General features: G+C 40.6%; 1 protein-coding gene across 3 annotated transcripts in view; it reads right to left on the bottom strand.

Moving 5' to 3' along the window:
* NUP214 (nucleoporin 214) overlaps nucleotides 1–22,320 on the bottom strand; it is a 183,128-nt gene that overhangs the window by 157,010 nt on the left and 3,798 nt on the right. For 2 of the 3 annotated variants that reach the window (XM_089686965.1, XM_089686952.1), the window contains exons 2-5: nucleotides 21,114–21,309; nucleotides 18,055–18,206; nucleotides 14,729–14,924; nucleotides 12,180–12,250 (exon numbers count right to left, since the gene is read on the bottom strand). In XM_089686965.1, coding sequence (XP_089543091.1) covers nucleotides 12,180–12,250; nucleotides 14,729–14,924; nucleotides 18,055–18,206; nucleotides 21,114–21,309 — 615 coding nt within the window. Of the gene's footprint in view, nucleotides 1–12,179; nucleotides 12,251–14,728; nucleotides 14,925–18,054; nucleotides 18,207–20,703; nucleotides 20,831–21,113; nucleotides 21,310–22,320 lie in introns of those variants that run through there. The other variant, XM_089686957.1, reaches the window with a different exon arrangement.

Consider the following 22,320-nt stretch of genomic DNA (forward strand, 5'->3'; position numbering starts at 1 on the left):
TTATGTGCGCAGTGATTTTTTAAACACGGTTTTGGAAAAAATACACTTTTTAATGCGCAAAAATACAATATAATACCCAATTGGTTAAATATAAAAGATGTAACATCAAGTAAATGGATACCAAACATGACATACATCTCCTACCACCAGGGGGAGTGCGCCTCTTTACAGTAACACGAATTTGCTTTATATCCTTATATAGGGATAAGGATACCTCGCATACCACTTATTACCTACTTGGTTCATGCATCTGACTGTTGGCCATCTTTTTGGATTCTGTGAATCAACTTCTTTGGACATTACCATGTAAGTGTGCTACCTGTTTTTACCAATCTCTTGAATAAAAATACTACACTATCAAGATTTCTCTCTTTTGGGTCTTATTGCCGAGTCCCTAAGGCAGGCATGTCCAAAGTCCGGCCCGCGGGCCATTTACGGTCTGGGGGTCGGTTTAATACGGCCCTCCAACAGCCCTCCCTGCTCTGTGTAATGTGGCCCTCCCACGACCCTCCCTTCTATGGCAGACAGTCTTCTGCTTGAGAGCAGAGGGCAGTGCGCATGCCTGACTGCGGCGCGTTCTCCCTGGTCTGTGTAAATGCGGCTGTCGCACAGCCCTCCCTTCTGTGGCAGACAGTCTTCTGCTTGAGAGCAGTGCGCATGCGTGACTGAGCCGTGCTGGGAGCGACAGAGGGCGGTGACGTCAGGGCCGGGCTTCCAGCGTGAAGTGTGTTTCTCTTCCCCGCCGGCTGCCGAGTAGAGACTTCAGCTAAAGCTACCTTTTTCACCCTTCACATTAATGCAGGTAAGTTTTTTTAAAATGTATTTTCAATACATTGTGAAAACTCAGCTGTTAGTTGATCTTAATGTTATGAAATGAAAAGTATGTCGTTTGCAATTAACTTGGCATAAAATAATTTATTTGCATTTAATTGTAATGGTTCAAAGAATGTTCGGAAAAATGTTCGGCCCTCCACCATGTTCACTTCATCCAATCTGGCCCTCGTTGAAAAAAGTTTGGACACCCCTGCCCTAAGGTGATCTCCTGATATGAAAGCATACCACCCCTGGCGATAGAGGATATAAGGCAAATTCGTGTTACTGTAAAGAGGCGCACTCCCCCTGGTGGTAGGAGACGGCAAGAGTGGTGCACAGGTGTTCCTGAGGGATCTACGCTGATGACCATTTGGCTGTGACCAGGAGTAGGTCATTATACTCCAATGCGCTTTTACTTGCGCTATCTGGTTAGTGCATTTTACAGCTATTCTCCTATCACAGAAGTCACGGATTTGATTGGCACTTGGATGTACCCCCAGATCTAATGACTCTAACATCCCTATCACTATATGCACTTCGATTGGTTGGATGAATCTTTATTACTCACCCGACCACTGTTTACATTAATTTATGTACGTTAAACCTGGTGCATGTCATACTTTTAATGTATTTCCTTCTAAGTCTGTTGTACATATGTTAATTCTCCTTACTATACACTCAAGCGCTGCATTTTTTGCTGTATTTTATTTTCTATGAAGAGGTTATACGAGGTTTACCTTTATGCTAGCGGCTTGAATCTGTCAGATCCAGCGCTCGTTTTTATCCTATTTATCTCATGTACTGTCCCCCACTATAATATACAGAGCTGAGCAAACCTTTTGGCGCTATATAAATACTGTATAATATAATAATAATAATAATGCCCTTTTTTTCACACAAACAGAGCTTTCTTTCGGAGGTATTTCATCACCTGTGCGCTTTTTATTTTTTGCGCTATTAACAAAAAAAGACAGAAAATTTAGAAAGATTTTTTTTTACTTTCGGCTATAAAAAAATATATAGTAAACGCAAAGATAGTCATAAATTTAGGCCAAAATGTATTCCGCTACGTTTTTGGTAAAAAAAAAAAAAAACCCAATAAGTGTATATTGATTGCTTTGTGTGAAAGTTATAGTGTCTACAAACTATGGTATACATACTGTAATTTACGCCATTTTTTGCTATACAGCGCTGCACTAGTTTAACTGACAATTGTGCAGTCATGCAATATTGTACATAAATTAAAATTTATGTCCTTTTATTCACACAAATAGAGCTTTCTTTTGGTGGTATTTGATCACCTGTGCGCTTTTTATTTTTCACGCTATAAACAAAAAAAAAAAAAAAGACCGAAAATTCTGAACAAAACAATATTTTCTCATTTCTGTCATAAAAAATATCCAAAAAACTCAAATTTCATCATAAAATTTAGGCCAAAATGTATTCTGCTACATGCTTTTGGTAAAACAAAATCCCAATAAGTGTATATTGATTGCTTTGTGTGAAAGTTATAGCATCTACAAACTATGGTATAGCTAATGGAATTTACACAGCTTTTACTTTCTGACTGCCTATCACATTTCTTGAGGTGCTAAAATACCAGCACAGTACAAAAACCCCCAAATGACCCCTTTTCGGAAAGTAGACACCCTAAGTTATATGCTGAGAGGCATATTGAGTACATGGAAGATTTATTTTTTTCCCCACAAATCTTTGTGTAACAAAAAAAAAAAAAAAATTTTTTGTCATTTTCCAAAGTTGTCACTTAAATGGTATATTGCTCACAAAAGCCATGGGTAGATTTGGAAGTACAACTCAAAATTCTGCTACTTCTACCGAGTATGGTGATACCACAGGTGTGAGACTTTTTGGGAGCCTAGTCACATACAGGAGCCTGAAATCCAATGACCACTCTGAAAGCCTGAAGGTGCGTAACGTCCTCATTTCACTTCCTCACTACCGATCACAGTTTCAGAGGCCCTGAAATGCCAGGATAGTACCAAACCCCCCCTGTGACGATTGTGCGAAACAGAGACATGTACACTGACAGCCATCTTGTTAGGTCGCGGCCATGTTGTCTCTCCTGTCCTCCCTCCTCCCTTCTGAATGGAATGTGGGGCTTTGGGCGGATGGAGGTCAGGAGTGCCTCTTGTCCTAGATAAACACAGCTATATGTGCTCCATGGCTGTAAACCACTAATTAGTCTGCTCCCAGGGGATCTTCTTTGAAAAACCACTTTCCTCTGCCCGATCGTAAAAAAATAATTCAATCAGTCACGACCTGTTAGGCTATTAGGGCTAAATCATGCCATAAAACGTACATTCCACACGAGTCATTTTTCATACAAATTCATACACTTCAGCAGGAACTGGGCACATTAATATGAAGTACATATTCGCATAGGTCATTTTAATATGAGTCAAACGATACTTTGCATGACTGTATCAGTATCTACAAAAGAAAATAAAGCAGTCTCTTTTATCTGGAGTGGCAAAGATATGCGAAGTTTGGTATCTGTGCATTTAGAATATAATTCTAAATATTAATCTGCCAGTTGCTAGGATGCTACCGGTACCTATTGCTGGTTATTGACCATAGTATGAAATTGTAAGGGGTTTGGTCATAATCTTGGTTACCGCCTAACACCCATCCCCAAACTGGACGATTGGTCATTTGTTCTCAGGAGACACCCCTTTGAGATGATAGGAAAAGACTTATAGCCTGGAGAAAAATGAGCTCTCCTTTAACATCGATCAGCAACCACCTAAGAGACTTGAGAGTCAGAGCAGCCTTTGTTCGGACGATTGGACTCTACTCAAGCCAAGGACTTTTGCAAGTATTCTGACTTCTGAACTTCTTTGTTTTATTTCTGTTGTTTTATTGCTTTCTTTATAGCTTTGTTACATCTTTTTCTGTAAATATTTTAATTGACCTTTTAGTAATAAATCCTATTGTCTGAAAAGTGTTCAGCTGTCTCTAAAGCTTTTAATGCAAACTAAAGAATCCCTGTCTCTGAAGAGTGCTACTGTATGTAATAATTCTCTGAATACTTCTGTCTGTGGTGACCGTGTGTATTACAGACGCTTATACGAATATCATAGTGTTATTGTTAAGATTTGAGAGTTTCCTCCTCTCTAAAAAGGTGGTGGTGGCAGTGTGAAGGGTTAATTGCGTAATTAACCTGACCCAGTAACAATCGCTCTCAGGTTGCTGGCACATACTCAACATGCTTCTTATCAAATTCCTTGGGGTATCTACTTTCCAAAAAGGGGTCATTTGGGGGGTTTTGAGCTATCCTGGCATTTCAGGTCCTCTGAAACTGTGATAGGTAGTCAGGAAGTGTAATGAGGAAATAAAGCTCTTTAAAAGCCTAAAGGTGCTTATTGGATTTTGGGGTCCTGTACTTTACTAGACTGTCAAAAAGTCTCTCACATGGTATCCCCATGAGAAGCAGCAGAATGTATTTTGGGGAGTAATTCAACATATGCCCATGGCATGTGTGAGCAATAAATTGACAATTGTGTAAAAGAAAAAAATTCTTTTTTTTTGTAATTTTCCCAAAACATGTGGTAAAAAAATAAATTCTTCTATTGACTCAACATGCCTCTCAGCAAATAGTTTGGGGTGTCTACTTTCCAAAAAGGGATCATTTTGGCGGGTGAGGGCATTTTATGCCCAGCATTAAAAGCTTATGCCACACATCACTCACTCTTCTAACCACCTGAAAACCAAAAACCAAGCCTTTTCTGACACTTTGTTCACATGAAAAAAACAAACAGTATTTTTTGCTAGGAAATTACTTTGAACCCCCAACATTATATATATATATATATATATATATATATATATATATTTAAAGCAGACACCCTAGTGAATAAAATGGTGGGTACTGCACTTTCTTTATGTCCCATAGTACTCGAGCAGCGATTTTTCAAACGCAAATTTAAAAAAAAAACAAAAAAACCCACACACACTTTTTTTTACTTTTAATGCACAACACCACAATATATTGGCCAATTATTTGGTAAAATGTATTAGATGATGGTATGCCGAGTAAATAGATACCAAACATGACATACTTTTTAAAACTGCGCATGCCCCATGCAATGGCGACAAACTGCATACATTTTTAATATCCATAGGCAAAGCTTTAAAAAATACCATTTTAGATTTACAGAGGTCTAGTGGCAGAATTACTGCCCTTGGTCTGTTGTTCGCGGCAACACCTCAAATGCATGGTGCAACCGCTGTTTACATACTGGCGCAGGTGCGGGTTTGGGGGTGGGGGGCGAGGGTGCTTTTCTTTTTGTTTTGGTTTTTTTTTTCGTTTTTAAGTTAATTTGATTTTTTTTAATTATTTTTACACCGTCCCTTTTTTTTTTAATCACTTTTAATGCCATCACAGGGAATGCAAATATCCCTAATAACTTCAATGGACATGGTCATATATTCTTTCATGAGAAATCTGGGGTCTATCAGACTCTAGATATCTCCTCTGCCCTTGCATTATCTAATCTCTCCAAGATCGGTGTGATCTAATGCTTTCCCAATTTACAAATGGCGCTGCGAAACTGAAGTGAAGAAATGCTCGTAGCTTCCGATTTCTTAGACTATAGAGATGATTGGCACCATTCCGGTCTCCAATCAGCTCTATGGTCAGCTGGCAGAAACACCGGCTGCATTCTCAGGTTCCCCCGAGGGCACGGGACTGCCCGAAAAGGCAGCGGGGAGGGGGCATCTTCTCCTGCTACTTGTAAAAACAATCCTGCAGCTAATTAGTCACTAAGATTGCTTGTACATGCAAGTCGATCGCCAGCTGAAAAAAACCATACCAGGATGATTGCCTGCAGCTGCAGGCATTATCCTGGTATAACCACTCAAAGTCAAGTGATATACCAGCACGTCGCTGGATCCTGTTGGGTGTATATGCTATGTTTGGGTTTTTTTATGCAGCCTGTGGGCTGAATGAAAAAAAGAGAAGAAATCTCTGCAAGAAAGTGTGTGGTATTCCCACCATAAGACTATACTGCCCTGCATCCACCCACTTCTAATGGTGGGCACACATGAAATGTGCCAAAAAAGAATTGTAAAATATATATGCCGAAACATAGGGGCTATCCCCCACTGGCCACCCCAGGCCCCCATGGTTCGGCATGCATGCTCTCTTTTTCTCTTAACTGCGGATGAAAAATATCATCCAACAGCACTGCACACACCTACTTATGTATATTCAGAGAACAAGACCCTGTCAGAATAAACAAGTCGGTGCTGCAGCAGAATGATATTCCTGCAAAGAAAACAGCAATGGTTAACAATAAAACAGTAAAACCATAACAGTAGAACAGTAACAACAACAAAAACTATTTTTGGTTTCTAAAATATTAAAACATTTTTTTGGACTTGAACTTTTTTTTTTAAACTTCAATTTTTTTAAAACAGATTGTAGGTTTTCTCAAAATGCGATAGCCTGTTTCCTGACTACCAAACATCTTTCGAGACCCTGTGTAACTATGTGCCCTGAACTGTGCCGTGCTGTACCCTAAACTAATACTCCACTAATGTATGGTAGCGACGGAAGCAGTCCTTGCGGCAGAGACCAGGTTGGCCAGGACAAGGGGGACAAAAAAAAAAAAAGCTGGTGTTGCGTCTTATTCCGTGTCTGCTACAGACGCGACATCTTCTTTGGGGTGACCTTTGGGTTGGGGTACCAGAAAGGACATCCTGAAAATGCCTCTCATGCAGCTGGCTAACTGCATCTGGATTTGAGGATTGGGCCACAGCACCTTCTGGATACAAAAAGGCCTTGATGACCTCTTCCTGGAATTTTAGGAAGGATAAGTGGATATAAAAAGTCTACACACCCTGTTAAAACGTCAGATGACAATGACAAAGATAAATCATTTGAGAACTTTCTCCTCCTATAATGAGACCTATAAACGATACAACTCAATTGAAAAACAAACTGAAATCTTTTGGGGGGGGGGGGGGTAAACATAAAAAACTAAAATTAATGCGGTTGCATAAGTGTGCACGCTCTGTTATAACTGGGGATGTAGCTGTGTTCAGAGTCATCATCAAGTGAAGAAAATATGGCGCAACAGTGACATTACCAAGAACTGGGAGTCCCTTCAAAATTGATGAAAAGAGGAGAAGAAAACTGGTCTGGGAGGCTGCCAAGAGGCCTACAGCAACATTAAAGGAGCTGCAGGAATATCTGGCAAGTACTGGCTGTATGGTACAAGTGACAATCTCCTGTATTCGATGTATCCTGTCTGGGTTATGGGGTAGAGTGGCAAGACAGAAGCCTTTTCTTATGAAGAAAACCATCCAAGCCCAGCTAAATTTTGCAAGTCTCCCAAAAGAATGTGGGAAAATGTGTTATGGTCTGATGAAACCAAGGTTGAACTTTTTGGCCATAATTCCAAAAGATATGTTTGGCGCAAAAACAACACTTCACATGACCAAAAGAAGACCATACCCACAGTGAAGCATGGTGGTGGCAGCAACATGCTTTGGGGCTGTTTTTCTTCAGTTGAAACAGGGGCCTTAGTCAGGGTAGAGGGAGTTATGAACAGTTCCAAATATCAGTCAATACTGGCACAAAACCTTCAGGCTTCTGCTAGAAAGCTGAACATGAAGAGGAACTTCAGCTTACAGTATGACGACTCAAAGCATACATCAAAATCAACAAAGGAATGGCTTCCCCAGAAGATTACAGTTTTGGAATGGCCCAGCCAGAGCCCAGACCTAAATCCGATCGAAAATCTGTGGGGTGATCTGAAGAGGGCTGTGCACAGGAGATGCACTCACAATCTGACAGATTTGGAGTGTTTTTGCACTCCAAGGAAGAGTAGGCAAATATTGCCAAGTTAAGATGTGCCATGCTGATAGACTCATACCCAAAAAGACTGAGTTCTGTAATGAAAATCGAAAGGTGCTTCAACAAAGTATTAGTTTAAGGGTGTGCATACTTATGCAACAATATTATTTTAGTTTTTACTTCCCTCCACCTAAAAGATTTCAGTTTGATGTTAAACTGAGTTGTACAGTTTATAGCTTAAATTAAAAGGTGGAAAAAGTTCTGAAATGATTTATCTTGGTCTAATTTTTTCACATCACAGAAACCTGACATTTTAACAGGGGTGTTATATTCATTGTATAGCCAATTGAAATAAACAAAGACACCATTTTTGTACCAGTGTCAAGCTTTCTGGGAAACTAGGTACGGATTTATCATTTGGTCATTGAAGTCCATCCCTCCTCCCATGTTAAGGTTATAGTCGTGGACACAGAGGGGTTTCTCAACAATGCCAGAGACTGTTGCGTCTGCGTGAATGGAAAATAGGACACAAACATCCCGTTTGTCCTTCCACTTCACTATGAGCAATTTCTTCATTCCTCAAGCAGGCTCTCTCCCCCTTTCTAAGTCAGGTATTTACAAGCCATTAAGGGAAGCCCCGGTGGTTAGGTCACACGGTGCCACATGAGCCAATTCCAAGATTGTACAAATGTTTAAATAGTGGCTCGCTTGTATACAAATTGTCCACGTATAAGTGGTACCCCTTACGGAACAAACACGACACAAAGTCCCAAGCTATCTTGCCACTGATCCCCATGTAGTCTGGGCAGTCGGGGGGGGCTTTACTTCGCTGTCTCTTTCCTCATAAACCCTAAATTTGTACGTACAGCCTGGGCCCTCTCACAGAGCTTATACAAATTTGACCCCATATCTGGAACACTTGCTGGGGATATACTGTTTGAATGCAAGGCAGCCAGTAAAGTGAATGATGGACTCATCCACGCAGATGTTTTGCTGGGGCGTATACACATCTGCAAATTTCTCAGTGAGGTGGTTTACGAGGGGCCGAATTTTGTAGAGTGTCATGTTCAGGGTCACCCCAAGGATGACAGAGTGTGTTATCACTGAAATGCATGAAGCACATTATCATCTCATATCTATGCCTGGTCATGGCAGCAGAGAACACGGGCATATGATGAATTGGGTCTGTGGACCAATACAACCGCAACTCATTCTTTTTCGTAATACCCATGTTGAGGGTTTTAAATTCATAAACCGCAATGGGTTTCCATGCGAATGGTCTGGCAAGGTTTGAATTTGTGTTTGCGGCTATATATTGTTGAGCATATAAATTTCTTTGGCCCACAATCAAATCGTACAAATCGTCTCCATAAAATCAAGGGGAGTAGTTAAATTTGCTGTTATCACCTGAATTCCAGGTTGGGCAGTGAATGGGGGGGGGGGGGGTGTTAAGTACGGGTGCTGTAAAATATGTGGGCTGCCAATCAGCATTTGCAAGCACGTCTGGAAGGAAACTAGGGGCTCTACGGGTCTGTGTGCAAATTCTTGGGGGCTGCGAGACACTACTTGTGCTTGCCACCGCACCAGCTTGTACTGCACTTATGCGAACTCATGGGGCCCCCGGGCGATAGGGGATCATGGGGCCCCTGTGTCCTTGCCCAAAATCAAAAAAGCCTATGAAAAAAGGTACCAGGGGCATCTCATGGGGCCCCCTACTGACCCCGGGCCCTTGGGCAGTACCCAAGTTTCCAAATGGTCAGTCCGCCCCCGGACACGCCACGTCACCAACCAATACTGCAGTACTGGTATAAAAAAAAGACCAGGATATATTAGGCTGCTGGTGCTTGCCAGTTCACCAAAAGGTAGTGCAGCACTAGTACTGGCACTCTGCTGGTTATGAGACAAGTCATGCGATCCTAGCACTTCAGCTTCATGGGGACGGGTACGCCTGACCTTAACAGGGACCTCTTCTCCATCACCCGATCTACCTGTCAGGGTGCCGCTGCTATCTACAGGTTCATATTCTGAGGCGGACTGTGTCAGGGAGTCTTCCCCTTCGCTCTCAACTGACATGCTCAGAATTCTGTAGGCCTCTTCACTAGTGTACCTTTCCGTTGGACATTTTGGACTCTAAATGTATAGGTGCCTAGTGCGACTCACGGGAAACAGAGCAGCTGGCTGTCAGGGACTGCTTGAACCGCTACAAAAAAAAAAAAAAAAAAATTTACTGGCAAGTGCTAACAGAGATCAGGCCTGATTCTGTGAACACTGCAGTTTTGTGTGCAATGTATTACAGGTGACAGTGATCAGAAGTTATACTGACACTGCACTTCTTCTTGTTAGGGGTGGGGGGGAGCGTTGGGGCTAAAAGCTAGTGCTGGCAGCGAACGGGAATGATCCTGCTAACACTGCGTTTTTGGGAACACAAATACCAAGGGGGCACTGGTTTAGTTTTGTTATTGATCTGTACAAACACTATACTAGTAATGACGTTGATCAGCGACCTATAGCATGAGTGCGATAGTGTGCAGGCAATCTAATGCTAGAGGACCCTAGCTGGGAGGGACGCTGACGTCGCTAGTGGCACGAATACTGTGATAAGTGAAAAATACTGTACACTGACACTGTACTAATGGCACTGGCAGGGGGCAAAGGGTTAAATGTGGCAATCAAGTTGTTAAAATGTCTCTAACGTGTGTGGGTGCAGTGTGCTGCTTTTACTCACGAGTGATGTCTTTCTTCTCTCTCTGGAACAAAATGATTCCAGGGAGAGAACCAGCTAGATCCTGTGCCTGTATTTACAAATACAGGCACAGCTCTGCATCTCCATTCGCTGTAGAAGATCAGCAGAGTCCCGGCCAAAACCTGCTGGCATACACCTCCTACAAGGAATGACAACGGGGGGTGCGCTCTAAACCCGGAAAAGCAAAGCGACGTATTGGTACGTTGCTTTGCCTGCAGCTACTGCCCGTCTGCAGTACATTGTGGGTGGGCGGGAAGTGGTTAATTTGTTACTATTTTTTAAAAAAAATACTTTCAGAGTAGTTCAGTGTTACCATAATAACATTGAACTCCTCGGGGGGGGTGAGCAGGGATTTTTTTTTTTTTTACACTATGTTTGCTGGTGCAATGAAGTACATTGCACCAGCAATGCTATGAACGGTCATGAATGGGTTAAGTTCATGACAGTTCAGAATACTAGTGATCTGTGATTGACTACAGGTAATCACATGGTATAGGGTGCTGCAATTGGCCCAGGTACCATGTGAGCCAATCACAGCTCACTAGTAACAGACGCAAAGCTGTTAAGAATGAAATTCATTCATAACACCTTTGTTGACGTTGTGATCATATGGTCACCTAGCAAACACATGAACACCATTTCGCTGTGCAGTGACTCCCTATGTCAGTATAGCCAGAGAGCTGTACATGTGGGTGGTCTGCAAGTGGATATAAAAAAAGAAAAGAAAAAAAAAAAACTCAAACAAACAAATACACCTAAACAGCAAAATACTCAGGTCCAGTGGTGGGCTGAACGAGCAAGATTTACGGTCGGAAGAAGCAAAAACGGAAACAAAAAAACCCTGGGCAAAATAGGGCAGAAAGTATGAATTTGGGATCTATGTCTACATATATCAGTTTGTTGAGGTTGAAGGGGACATGTGGCTCTTTTCTGCGAGTAGAATGCATGAAGGTAAAAAAAAACTGTGTGCAGCAGCCCGCCCCCCAAACCTCCCAATATGTACCCGAGCCCCGTCGCAATCCAGCTTTTTGCACAAGAGCCTAGGCTTCTGGGGACTCTTCTGCCTCATTGATGAGACAGCTGTGGGGGCAATTGGCTCCTGCTGCTGTCAATCATAGCCAGTGAGCTAATGAGGAGAGAGAGGGGGCAGGGCTGAGCTCCGCCTCTGTGTGTGTGAATGGACACACAGAGCAGCGGTTCAAAGTGAGCCTGCTTGAGTGCCCCCATAGCAAGCAGCTTACTAAAGGGGCACTTGGCAGGAGGGAGGGGCCAGGAGTGCTGTGGCAGGGTACCCAAGAATAGAAGGATCGAGGCCGTTCTATGCAAAACCATTGCACAGAGCAAGTATGTATGGACATGCTTGTCATTTTTTTCTTTTAATTGCCTTTAATATCACTTTAGCCCTGTCAAATCGCATGACAAGTTCCACCAGTGTGAGCAGGGGCTTAATCTCTTTCACATTTGGGAATTATGTCACACACAATAAACCCATCTCTCTATCACTTTTTTTGGGGGGAAAAAAAAACTGACTACAGAGCAGGAAAGCAGGTTAAACAACAGATCACGGTATTACATTTAACCTATAGTGTATGTTTTAGTCTACTGTATATGTTTTAGTCTACTGTATAAGGGGTTTACCATGTTTAGGCTACACTGCACAGAGTTAACCACTTTAGCCTACAGTGTATAAGGTGCACTAGATTAAGCCTTCAGTGTAGAGGGATCACCAGTTTATAAATATGAGCAAAACTGGTAAAATCTCAAAAGCAATTTACTCTATTATTGGAGACTAGCCACACTTACCGGGAGGTACTGCACAACTGTGCCATTCTCTTTTCCAACAGCCAGCTGCTTCCCTTTAGGGCTCCAACACACTATAACAAAATCACAAGTTTAGAATATCAAATTCTATACAGAAAACAAGTACAAAGTCAGATTTAAACTTTTTCAGTTTTTCTTTTGCTAGTCACAGGCACCTGATTAGTTGTTGATGGAAATAGAAGTGCAAAATTTTTGCTTTAGTTATGACAAAAAGGCCCAAACAAGGAAACAGAATAACCACACTCCCAAAATGAATTTCAACCCAATGGGCTTGCTCACAAGGATAAAATAGGTCCTAAAACAAGCTAACTACATACGGAGTGCGACACTTATATCTTCATGTTGGAGCGAGGATGGTCTACAGGAGCCAGCACCTGGACTGTCCATTTGCATTAAGGGCCAGTTCACACTATAGAAACGCAGTCCAGTTGCGTTCCGGATGCGTTTTCACATGCATGTTTTTGACGTGTTCCAGTGCATTTTTGATGTATTCCAGTTCATCTCTTCCCCTCTCTTTTTCGGCAATTTAAATAGAAACATGTGCGTTCTTTATGCATTTTTGTGTGTTCCGGTGTGTTTTACCACATTCCAGTACAGTTCTGTGCAGGAAAAAAGCAGCATGTTTTACTTTTTTTTCCTGCAACCGGAAAGCACTGGAACTGCAAGCACTGACGTGAACTAGGACACTGACAACCATATAACCTACTTTCTGTGTGTTTGGATGCAGAAAAAAAAGCAACTGAAACGCATGCAGTGTGAACTGGCCCTAAGAGTTGTAGGTTTGGATCAGTGCTGTGGATTTGGGTATGTTTTATCCATAAAAAATATTTTACTAACCAATTTCTGACATCTTGTAATATCAACAGTTAAAACTTATTAAAGTTTCAATGAAAGTATAAAAATGTAATGAAATGCATTTTAAGATGTTATTAGTTTAACTACATGTATTTGCTTGGCTCCCTGTTCGCCTTGGCACAGGGCTGGAAGATTAAGGGGCAACAAGGATTAGAGTCTGGTACACCACAGAGCACTATAGGTTTAACAAGTTTAGAGGAAGGTGGAGCACAAGGATGACTTATTAATATAATGATGTTTGGTCTTGGATCACTAAGCAGGCTGGGGGTGTATGGCCCCAAGCTGAACTGCTTAACTGCAACAAAGATAACAATTGACAGATCTGTGGAAATTTAAATTATCAGCAATCTCAGAAAGTTGAAACATTAGTTTAACCCTGTGGTGGAAAATAGATGTAAAATTCAGTGGGATAAATCATTTCATTGCTGAATTAGAAAGAAAAAAACAGCGTTCCCACAAACCAACAGGAAATTTAATTTTCTGTACTGTTCTGTATGACAGATATGATATGAGACTAGACATAGATAAAGCTTTGGTCTTAGCAGATCCAAATGATAATGCAGCAGGGCTGGAACACAATATAAATTATTCTGGAAATCTGGTTTAGGGATTGGCTAATTTTCAGCTTCTAGCTTCAAAAAGTGAAACAAAAATTAACAGTTTATATTTAGAACTTTAAAGTAGAAGTTCAGTCAAATACCAACTATTCTTAAATCCACTCCCACCACCATTCTAAGCCGATTCTATCTACCATGTAAAGGAAAGATCTATATACTTATGCTGAGGGAGCTCCAGTCTGGTTACATAATCTTGTCCCAGTGTTGGCTTCAGTAAAGAAGAGAGATTGCCACAAACGGCTGTAGATTCTTGGTGATTATGTCACCCATAGGTTTACTATGGGACATTGGTTGGCAGCTGTCCCTGCTCTACACTGAAGCTGGAACCCGATAATATGACAGGACGAACACCCTCAAAATTGGTAAGTATACAGATCTTTCCTTTCACAGGGAAAATAAAAAAAGGTTTAGAATGGGGGTGGGAGCAGATTTAAGTATAGTTAGTGTTTGACTTCCACTTTAACAGTTTCACTGTTAACGGTTTCAAAACGTCCAATTGAATTTTTCCAAAGAATCCCCAACAGCATAGGACATAGGATGTTTATTTAATGCAAAGGGATATAAACTACTTAGGCAGAAAGTAATCTTATTCAGGGGGATTAACAAAGATTGGACTGCAGAAAAAAAAAAAAAGTGTTAACTTCTATACGGGCATTTAAATAGTATTTCTGCGCCAATAAATAAAAGTGTTGTGTGACAATTTGTTAATTTGTCACAAAATAATGGTGCTCTCCGTCCACACATCCAACTCTCCACTCAATCTTACAATGCTGCTCTAGCTGTCCACCGCTCTTCGCTAAAGTATTTAGACCATGAATTACATTTAAAACAAGTATTACTTTAAAACGTGTGATTATTTTGGCACGCTCCATCAGAGGTTCGTAGAAACTGCAACATTTCACTAAAGTAAGCTGGTGCAACAACACAGAGAACAGTTTTACTTTGGCACATTGAAGTACACCATATTCTGTTAGGTCCCCCCACCTTCCTTCCACATGTGAGAAATAGAATGTTTAGAATCAAACCAGTTATGTTAAATGTACCAAAAAAGATACCCACCTGAGGTAACCCCAGTAGATGCGGGCAAGCTAGCATACAGACTTACTGACTCTGTGACCTGTAGGACAGCAATGCTCCCGTCACTTAGACAGACAGCCACAGTGGGAGACACTGGGTTCCATTTAAGGTCTGCAACAAAGCTGCCAGCATGTTGCAAAAGTGTTTGAGATGCAAAGGCCTGTTTAGGCTGCTTGGCCTATGAGGGAGAGAGAAAGCGAGAAAGAAAGAAAGAGACAAAGAAACATCTGTATTACACTTACAGTTTAGGCAGTTTATTTTTGCTTTGTTTTTTTACAAACACTGTTATTTATCTGTGCTATTTAAAGCAATTCAGCCCTCAAGCCTTTATTCTACTAGAGGTTGAGGACTTATTTAATCAACAGAGCAACAACTTATTTTATAAAACTCTGCAAATTAACACAAGTGTTAAGACAGATTTTTAGATTAAAAATCATAGTGCCTAGTTTCCATGTGGAGCTGAAAAATCTAGAATTAGCCTATGTTTAATGTGAATTTAAAAAAAAAAAAAAAAAGGCCTTGTTTGAAAGAAATGTACATTTAGAAATACATTACACCCATGTTTAGGGTGTAACAGCTTATTAACTGAGCGCTCCCGTACAGCCCCTCCCCCACATGTCCCCATTGTTACAGCAGGCCAAGGATCTCCTCCTCCTGCACGCAGTTACAATTAAAAATAAAAACATGGCTGTCTGAGATCCTCCCCCTCCGGCCGCATCATTCATTCACAGAGTTCTGTAAATGGGAGAACTACAATTACCAAGAACTACAACTACAGACTACTGATGGATTTTAGTTCTCAATGCAGTTCTGATGAGTACCCTAGGCAGTTTATTGATGCCTCCCTTTGTTCAGTAACTGCCAGTTCCTATGAGGTGCGGGAAAACAGATACACTGACAGTTTGCAGGAATATGAGATTGCACCCACCATCTACTGAACAGGGGTGCTATGCTTTACAGGCTTCTAATTCTAATGAAAATAAAATAAATGCACATTTTTTACCTGCAAAAAAATGTACATTTATTTATTTAATTTAAAAATGGTGAACTTATCCTTTAGCCACTTCAATACCAGGTGAAGGGAAATGTATATGTTCCTTGCCCTCCATTTTTATTATTTTCTAATCCGTCTAGATAATTAAATGTATAGTTGTGTGTCAGTTATGTGCTATAGGCCTGCACTCATGTATTCTTTTAAATCTAGTTCTGCTCAAGGCATGAAAACTAACCAATTATTTCTTTGTACTAACAGCACCTGTTTCTGCTATGATATAGTTAAAAGTCAAATACTTCTGTCCCATGGGAAAATAACTGTTGGTTACTTGTAACTGATTTCAAGGTCTGAGAAAATCTCACAGCCTTGACAAGTATCCATCTAAATCCTATTGTATAGTTTTCTTTGTTACAATATAAGAAGAGGAATCTACGAATAAAGATTCAGATGGTCTTCTAGAAACCTTTGTGTGTGCATGCTAATTTTTCCTTCCAGAACACAGTCTCTTGGATCCAACAGGGGGCGGAACCTACCAGTGATCATTAGAAGCACAAATCTCTTTTACCGGGCACTTTTACCCCCTTCCTGCCCAGGCCAATTTTCAGGTTTCAGCGCTCCCACACATTGAAGGACAATTGCGCGGTCATGCAACACTGTACCCAAACTAAAATTTTATCATTTTTTTCACACAACTAGAGCTTTCTTTTGATGGTATTTAATCACCACTGGGGTTTTTATTTTTTGCTAACAAAAAAAACCCCTAAAATTTAGGAAACAAAAACAAAAAAAAAAAAAAAACACATTTCTTTGTTTCTGTTATAAAAGTTTGCAATTAAATATTAGTTTTCCATAAATTTAGGCCAAGATGTAGTCTGCTACATTTCTTTGGTGAAAATAACCCAAATTAGTGTTTATTTAGTTTGTAGGAAAGTTATAGTGTTCACAAACTATGGGATATATCTGAAAATTGATCAATCCTGAAGTACTGACGGCCAATCTAATTTCTTGAGGCCCAAAAATGTCAGAATGGTACAGATATCCCCAAATGACCCCTTTTTGCAAAGTAGACAGTCCGGCGTATTTCATAAGAGGCATGGTGAGTTTTTTGAAGTTGTAATTTTTTTGTCATATTTTTTGGAAAATGAAGAAATTAAAAAAAATTATTTTCACACTTTTTTTCCTTACATACTTTCACCAGTGGATTAAAACGTCATCATATAACTGGTGTGGCAGTGATCAGGGACACTGACTGTTGACAGTACGAAAAAAAAAAAAAAATGTTTTCAATTTTATTTTTTATTTTTGTTACTTTTTCTCTTTTTTTTTCATATTACACTATGACCACAGTAGTATAATGTTACCATAGTAACATTGTACTACTTTGGGGAAGTTATCAGTTTTTTTGGGGGGGGGGGTTTGCTATAAGCAACATTTAACTGAATTAAATCCATTATTCAGCTTTTTTTTGTTGTGATTAGCTGTGATTGGCCACAGCTAATCACATGACACAGATGGGCTGTGACTGGCGCAGCCTGTGCATGTGATCACTGTGACCATTTACAGCTAAACACACTTGTATACAATGAATGGTATGAATGGAAGCCATCCATTGTATACAACTATCATGTGACCTGCTGTGATTGGTCACAGCAGGTCACATGGTACTAGCAATGGGGCCAGTACACAGATCTGTCATCGTCCCTGTCTGAGGTACACAGCCGGTGACAGATTTCGCCACAGCGGGGCCTTGAGGGCACGCGCAAAGCGCGATCCAGGAAGGACATCATATGACACCCTCCTGGAGGGACGAGAGGTTTGCCCGGCCATCATTTGACTATAGGCCGGGCGGGAAGTGGTTAAACAATGTTTGATAAACTACCTCCGATGAAGTCAATAAAAGATTTTAAGATACAACGCTCCTGATGTGCCGATGACTGGAAATGCATAGAGTGTAGAGAGAGTGGATTTAGTACTTAGAAGTAGGTGAGCCATCTTGCCTACTTTCATTTCCTGGTGGCAGCTAGATGAGCTTAAACGTTTATTTCATAAAGATCATTCAAGCTCACAATGCAGCCTGAGTGGCAGTCACGGCTCCCTCAATAGATACAGTTAAAAAAACAAAGGCAGCCACTATGTCAAAGAACTGATAATCTGTAACATATTACATTTTCCTGTTTGCTTTAGACAACAAACTGTTTTATCTATTTCTGTTAAAACAGAACAACTCAGTAAAATAATTTCTGTACTACAGGAATCCTAATTATTGAAAGAAAAAAAAAAAAAAAAGAAGATAATGGAAGTCTGATCCAAATACCTTGTTCAGTAGTGTACGAGTATCATAGAAGGAGATTGTACAGCCACCTCCACTGGAGGACATGCAGACGGACAGAGTGAGGTTGTCAAAACTCAAGGCCACATGATGCACTGGATATGTGGTTGGCACTTCAATCCCAGGTGGACTGGCAACTGCACAAAAGAGGCATAAAATTCAGTCTGTGATGTTAAATACAACAGAGAAACCTGTCACTGCTGTAAAGGCTAATCCAGTGAAGAAAGGAAGTTACTGTACATACCTGAAGCTTTCAATGCACCCAAGCACTCTAGAAGCTCCGAAACCCAAGGAATTAATTTTTGCCAATTTTGCTTTGAGTTAAGAAAGCCAAGGTTCAGTGCACCTACTCCCATATCTCAAGCCCCTGTTCATCTGAAAGGGTATCCAAACTGGATGATAAATACAGTGGTTCGGGAAATAGCAAATTAGAGGGTGGTGCCTTAGGCTGGGTTCATACTATGTCGGTTTTCCTGTGGCCATATTTCGAGTGCAAACTAAGACCTGAAAGGAGAGAATGGATGCACCTCCCTTTACACAGTCTCATGGGGAAACATACGGCTGAGGCTATCAATCCACAACTGTGTGCTGGAGGAGGTGGAGACACTCTGTGCTTTGGGTAGAGGCACGTACATACTAGAGAAGTCTATGCTTTGTTAATTTTTTTATGTCAGTGGTTTAAAACACTAACTTTTTTGACTGAAATCTAATATACAAAATGAGTATCTTAAGTCAAAGGGCTCCCTGGGAATAAGTGCAAGTATGTAATCATCAATGTCTAATTTCCATGATAGAACCAATCCATTCACAGCAGTTATATCCCTTTTAGCTGGATATCACATTGAACTAGCTGGCATTTCAAAGCTAAACTCCAAGTATTTTTAAAAACAGTTGTGCTGCAGAACTTCTATATCAACAAGGAAACCACTGACAGGGGGAGAGAGCAGAGGAACAGGGAGATGAGATAATCAGTCTTCTTACCCAAACTGTCCAGTCACAGGCCCATAGCCCCCTTGTACCCATGAACACAGAAACACGCACGTCGGGTGCACACAAGTATGACAGTGACAACTAGCTATATTTCTAGAGCACTGTTCTTTCAGTTAACTCTACATTGATGATCCAGCGGGTAAATATGGGTACTGTATTCCTTTGCCATTTCACAAGCACGCAATTTTGAGGCTTGTAATATTTGGTATCCGTTTACTTTACAGAAACTCAGCTTTTATATTTTACCACAAAATGGGTATTATATTGTGTGTAAAAAAAAAATAAAAAAAATTTGAGTGTTATTTTTTTACTCAAAATGTAGTTTTAACAAACAAGAACACAATTGTCACATGACACCATCATTTTATTCCGCAGGGTCTCCGCTTTCAGAAAATATATGTTTTGGGGGTTTAAGTATCTAAAATGTGCATTTTAGTGTACAAAAAAAAAAAAAAAAAAAAAAAATAAAAAAAAATGAAAATGGGAGGGGGGGGGGGGGGGGGGCAGCAGTGAAAAGTAAAAGAGTGAAAGAGTATTTCAACACTGAAGGAAAAGTTGACAAGATCCTCTAACCGCGTTTCCTCTCCATCCCCACTGTGGATAGCTAAAGCTGTTCTGGTTCACACCCATGCCAATCAGCTGTTTTACCAACACTGATGAGGGGCTTTGAGGTTATCTGTGCTAGACATCCCTGCCTGGCTTTCTTCAAGGGGCAACCTTTTTTTTTTCCATAGTAGGTTGTGTTGTGCAGTATCAATTTGGCTTCTGAAAAGCAACTTGTTTTCAAGAGCAGCCACAAATCTCTAAACAGTGGCAGTCTCTGAAAGCTTGGTCAGTGCTAAAGGAACTCACTGGCAGGGGTGCTGAACAGTTCATTCGTGTTGCAAAACTCTTATGGGTTTACTTTAGGCTCCATTCTTTTTCTTTTTTTTTCTATTAAAGTGTTACTAAACTCATGACCCTGCATTCAATATATCTGGCCTCCTATAGTACACACAACATGGAAATACAATTTAGTAAATATAAACTGCTAAATACCTTTTCCCCTCAGCAGTTAGAGCAGTCTTGCGACTTCTATCAGTGTCCAGCAGAGCACTGGTTAAAGCTTGTAGGAGTTTTCATTCTTCCCTGATTGTCCAATGAGACTGCACAACCCATGGCCCTGGGTCTGGACAGTGCTGATTGGCCCTGTGCTGATCATATGCACTCTCTCAAGAAAAAAAAAAAAAACTCTAGAAATACACACCAAAATGAGCATGTGCAGCTTGTCCCCAAAGTTCTGTTCTATCAGCAGATGAATGGGGGACAATAGAAGGAGGGGGGGTCAGAGAAGACAGGATCAAACATCCTTTTAATACAATGCAGGTTCCACAGTGAGTATAAGCAGCATGCTTTAATACATACACGGACTGATTTTACTGTTGTGGGTTTAGTAACACTTTAAACAAATTTGAACTGATTTATAAAAACAGCAGCACAGAAAATTTGAAATCTAGTGCAAAATGATTCAGGATGTAAATTTTCTGTGGCAGATTACAGAATGAAACTGATCTCTGATATAAGGCCACTATCCACCTTTCTTTTTTCCTTATTTATGAAAGATTTTGAGCACAGATGTGGCGTTGCTAAAATAACTGAACATACCAATGCTGTTTGGGTCCTCTCCAGCTTTTATTGAGATAAGAACATCTTTGGTGGAGAAACTCCTCAGACCAGAAGGACAACACAAACAGGAACCCATACTTGTTGGATATAGCCAAGAGTGGAGCGATCTTTTGGAAGTTCTTGTGCAGGTTCGAAGATGCTTTAATGCATATACAAACTGATTTTACTGTTGGTTTAGTAACACTTTAAACAAATTTGAACTGATTTATAAAAACAGCAGCACAGAAAATTTGAAGTTTAGTGCAAAATGATTCTGGATGTAAATTTTCTATGGCAGATTACAGGATGAAACTGATCTCTGATATGCAGCCTCTATCCACCTTTCTTTTTTCAATATTTATGAAAGATTTTGAGCATAGATGTGGTGTTGCTAAAATAACTGAACATACCAATGCTGTTTGGGTCCTCTCCAGCTTTTATTGGGATAAGAACATCTTTGGTGGAGAAAATCTTCAGGCCAGAAGGACAACCAAAAAACAGGAACCCATACTTGTTGGATAAAGCCAAGAGAGTGGAGCGATCTTTGGGAAGTTCTTGTGGAGGCTGGAAGATTCGCAACTTTGTCAGCTGTCTGAACTGGAAATCCTGTTAAATAAGCAAAACATCTGTTTAGAGCAGGTCTGGTAGGATGTAAGTGGACTAATAACAGTTCTTGAATTTGTAACATGCCAATCCTGAAAGGTGCTCAGGGATTCCACTGGCACCTAGTTAGTTAACAAGCATGGCTGCTGCTAAAGAGGAAATTCAGTATTAAAATCAGACCTGTTGACTGGCTAACAATGCCTACAGTTGCAATTAAGCATGGCCATACACGCTACATTCTGATTGCACAAAGCCTGCGCAATCTCATTTAATATGTACCTAAACTGAATAACCGGGTTTCTCAACCTTTTTCCAATGAAGGCACCATTTAAATTTCTGCACAATTTGAAGGGACAACATTGTAATATGTAAAAAAACTAATAGTTTTACATAATGCAGCAACATCCACACATATCGGACACTCAACGTTAGAGGTGATTTATTCTTTCAAAGCAAATACACCTTTGCATACTGATACCGACTAGTATTCCAATGTTTCAGTTTTGATCACATCACAGAAAGAAAGGTGCAGCGTTTCAGAACCTGACAAAGGGGTCCTGTGCAGCTCCGAAACATTGCACCTTTCATTCTGTGATGTGATCATTCTACAATAAAAAAAGCTTTTTGGACAACACTGATGATCCGCAGTGTGCTGGCAAATATGAGTGTCGACCTGTTATGTTTCCAGTTGTTACTGCAACACCCGACACTTCTGAGCCTGATCCAGGAACGTGTGCAATGGGAATATTAACATTATCCATCTATAATATAGCACTTAAATGACTGACCAACCAATTTCTAAGCCCTACACTGCTGGAATTAGTTACTACTGTAGAACGAAAGTCCCAGTACTCTCTATACGAGTCCAACACTCAGCTGACAGGTCACAGTAATTCTACATCTACTGAGCCATACTATACAGAGAGCTGCTTCCCTCAGTACTCCCAACATGCCCTACTACCAGAGCTGGTAAAACAATACTCCCTGCATGCCCTTCTGACTGTAATGTTGGGT

Source organism: Staurois parvus, unplaced genomic scaffold (assembly GCF_062004578.1).
Source record: "Staurois parvus isolate SC_StPar_1 unplaced genomic scaffold, SC_StPar_1.0 ptg000020l, whole genome shotgun sequence".
NCBI lineage: Eukaryota > Metazoa > Chordata > Amphibia > Anura > Ranidae > Staurois > Staurois parvus.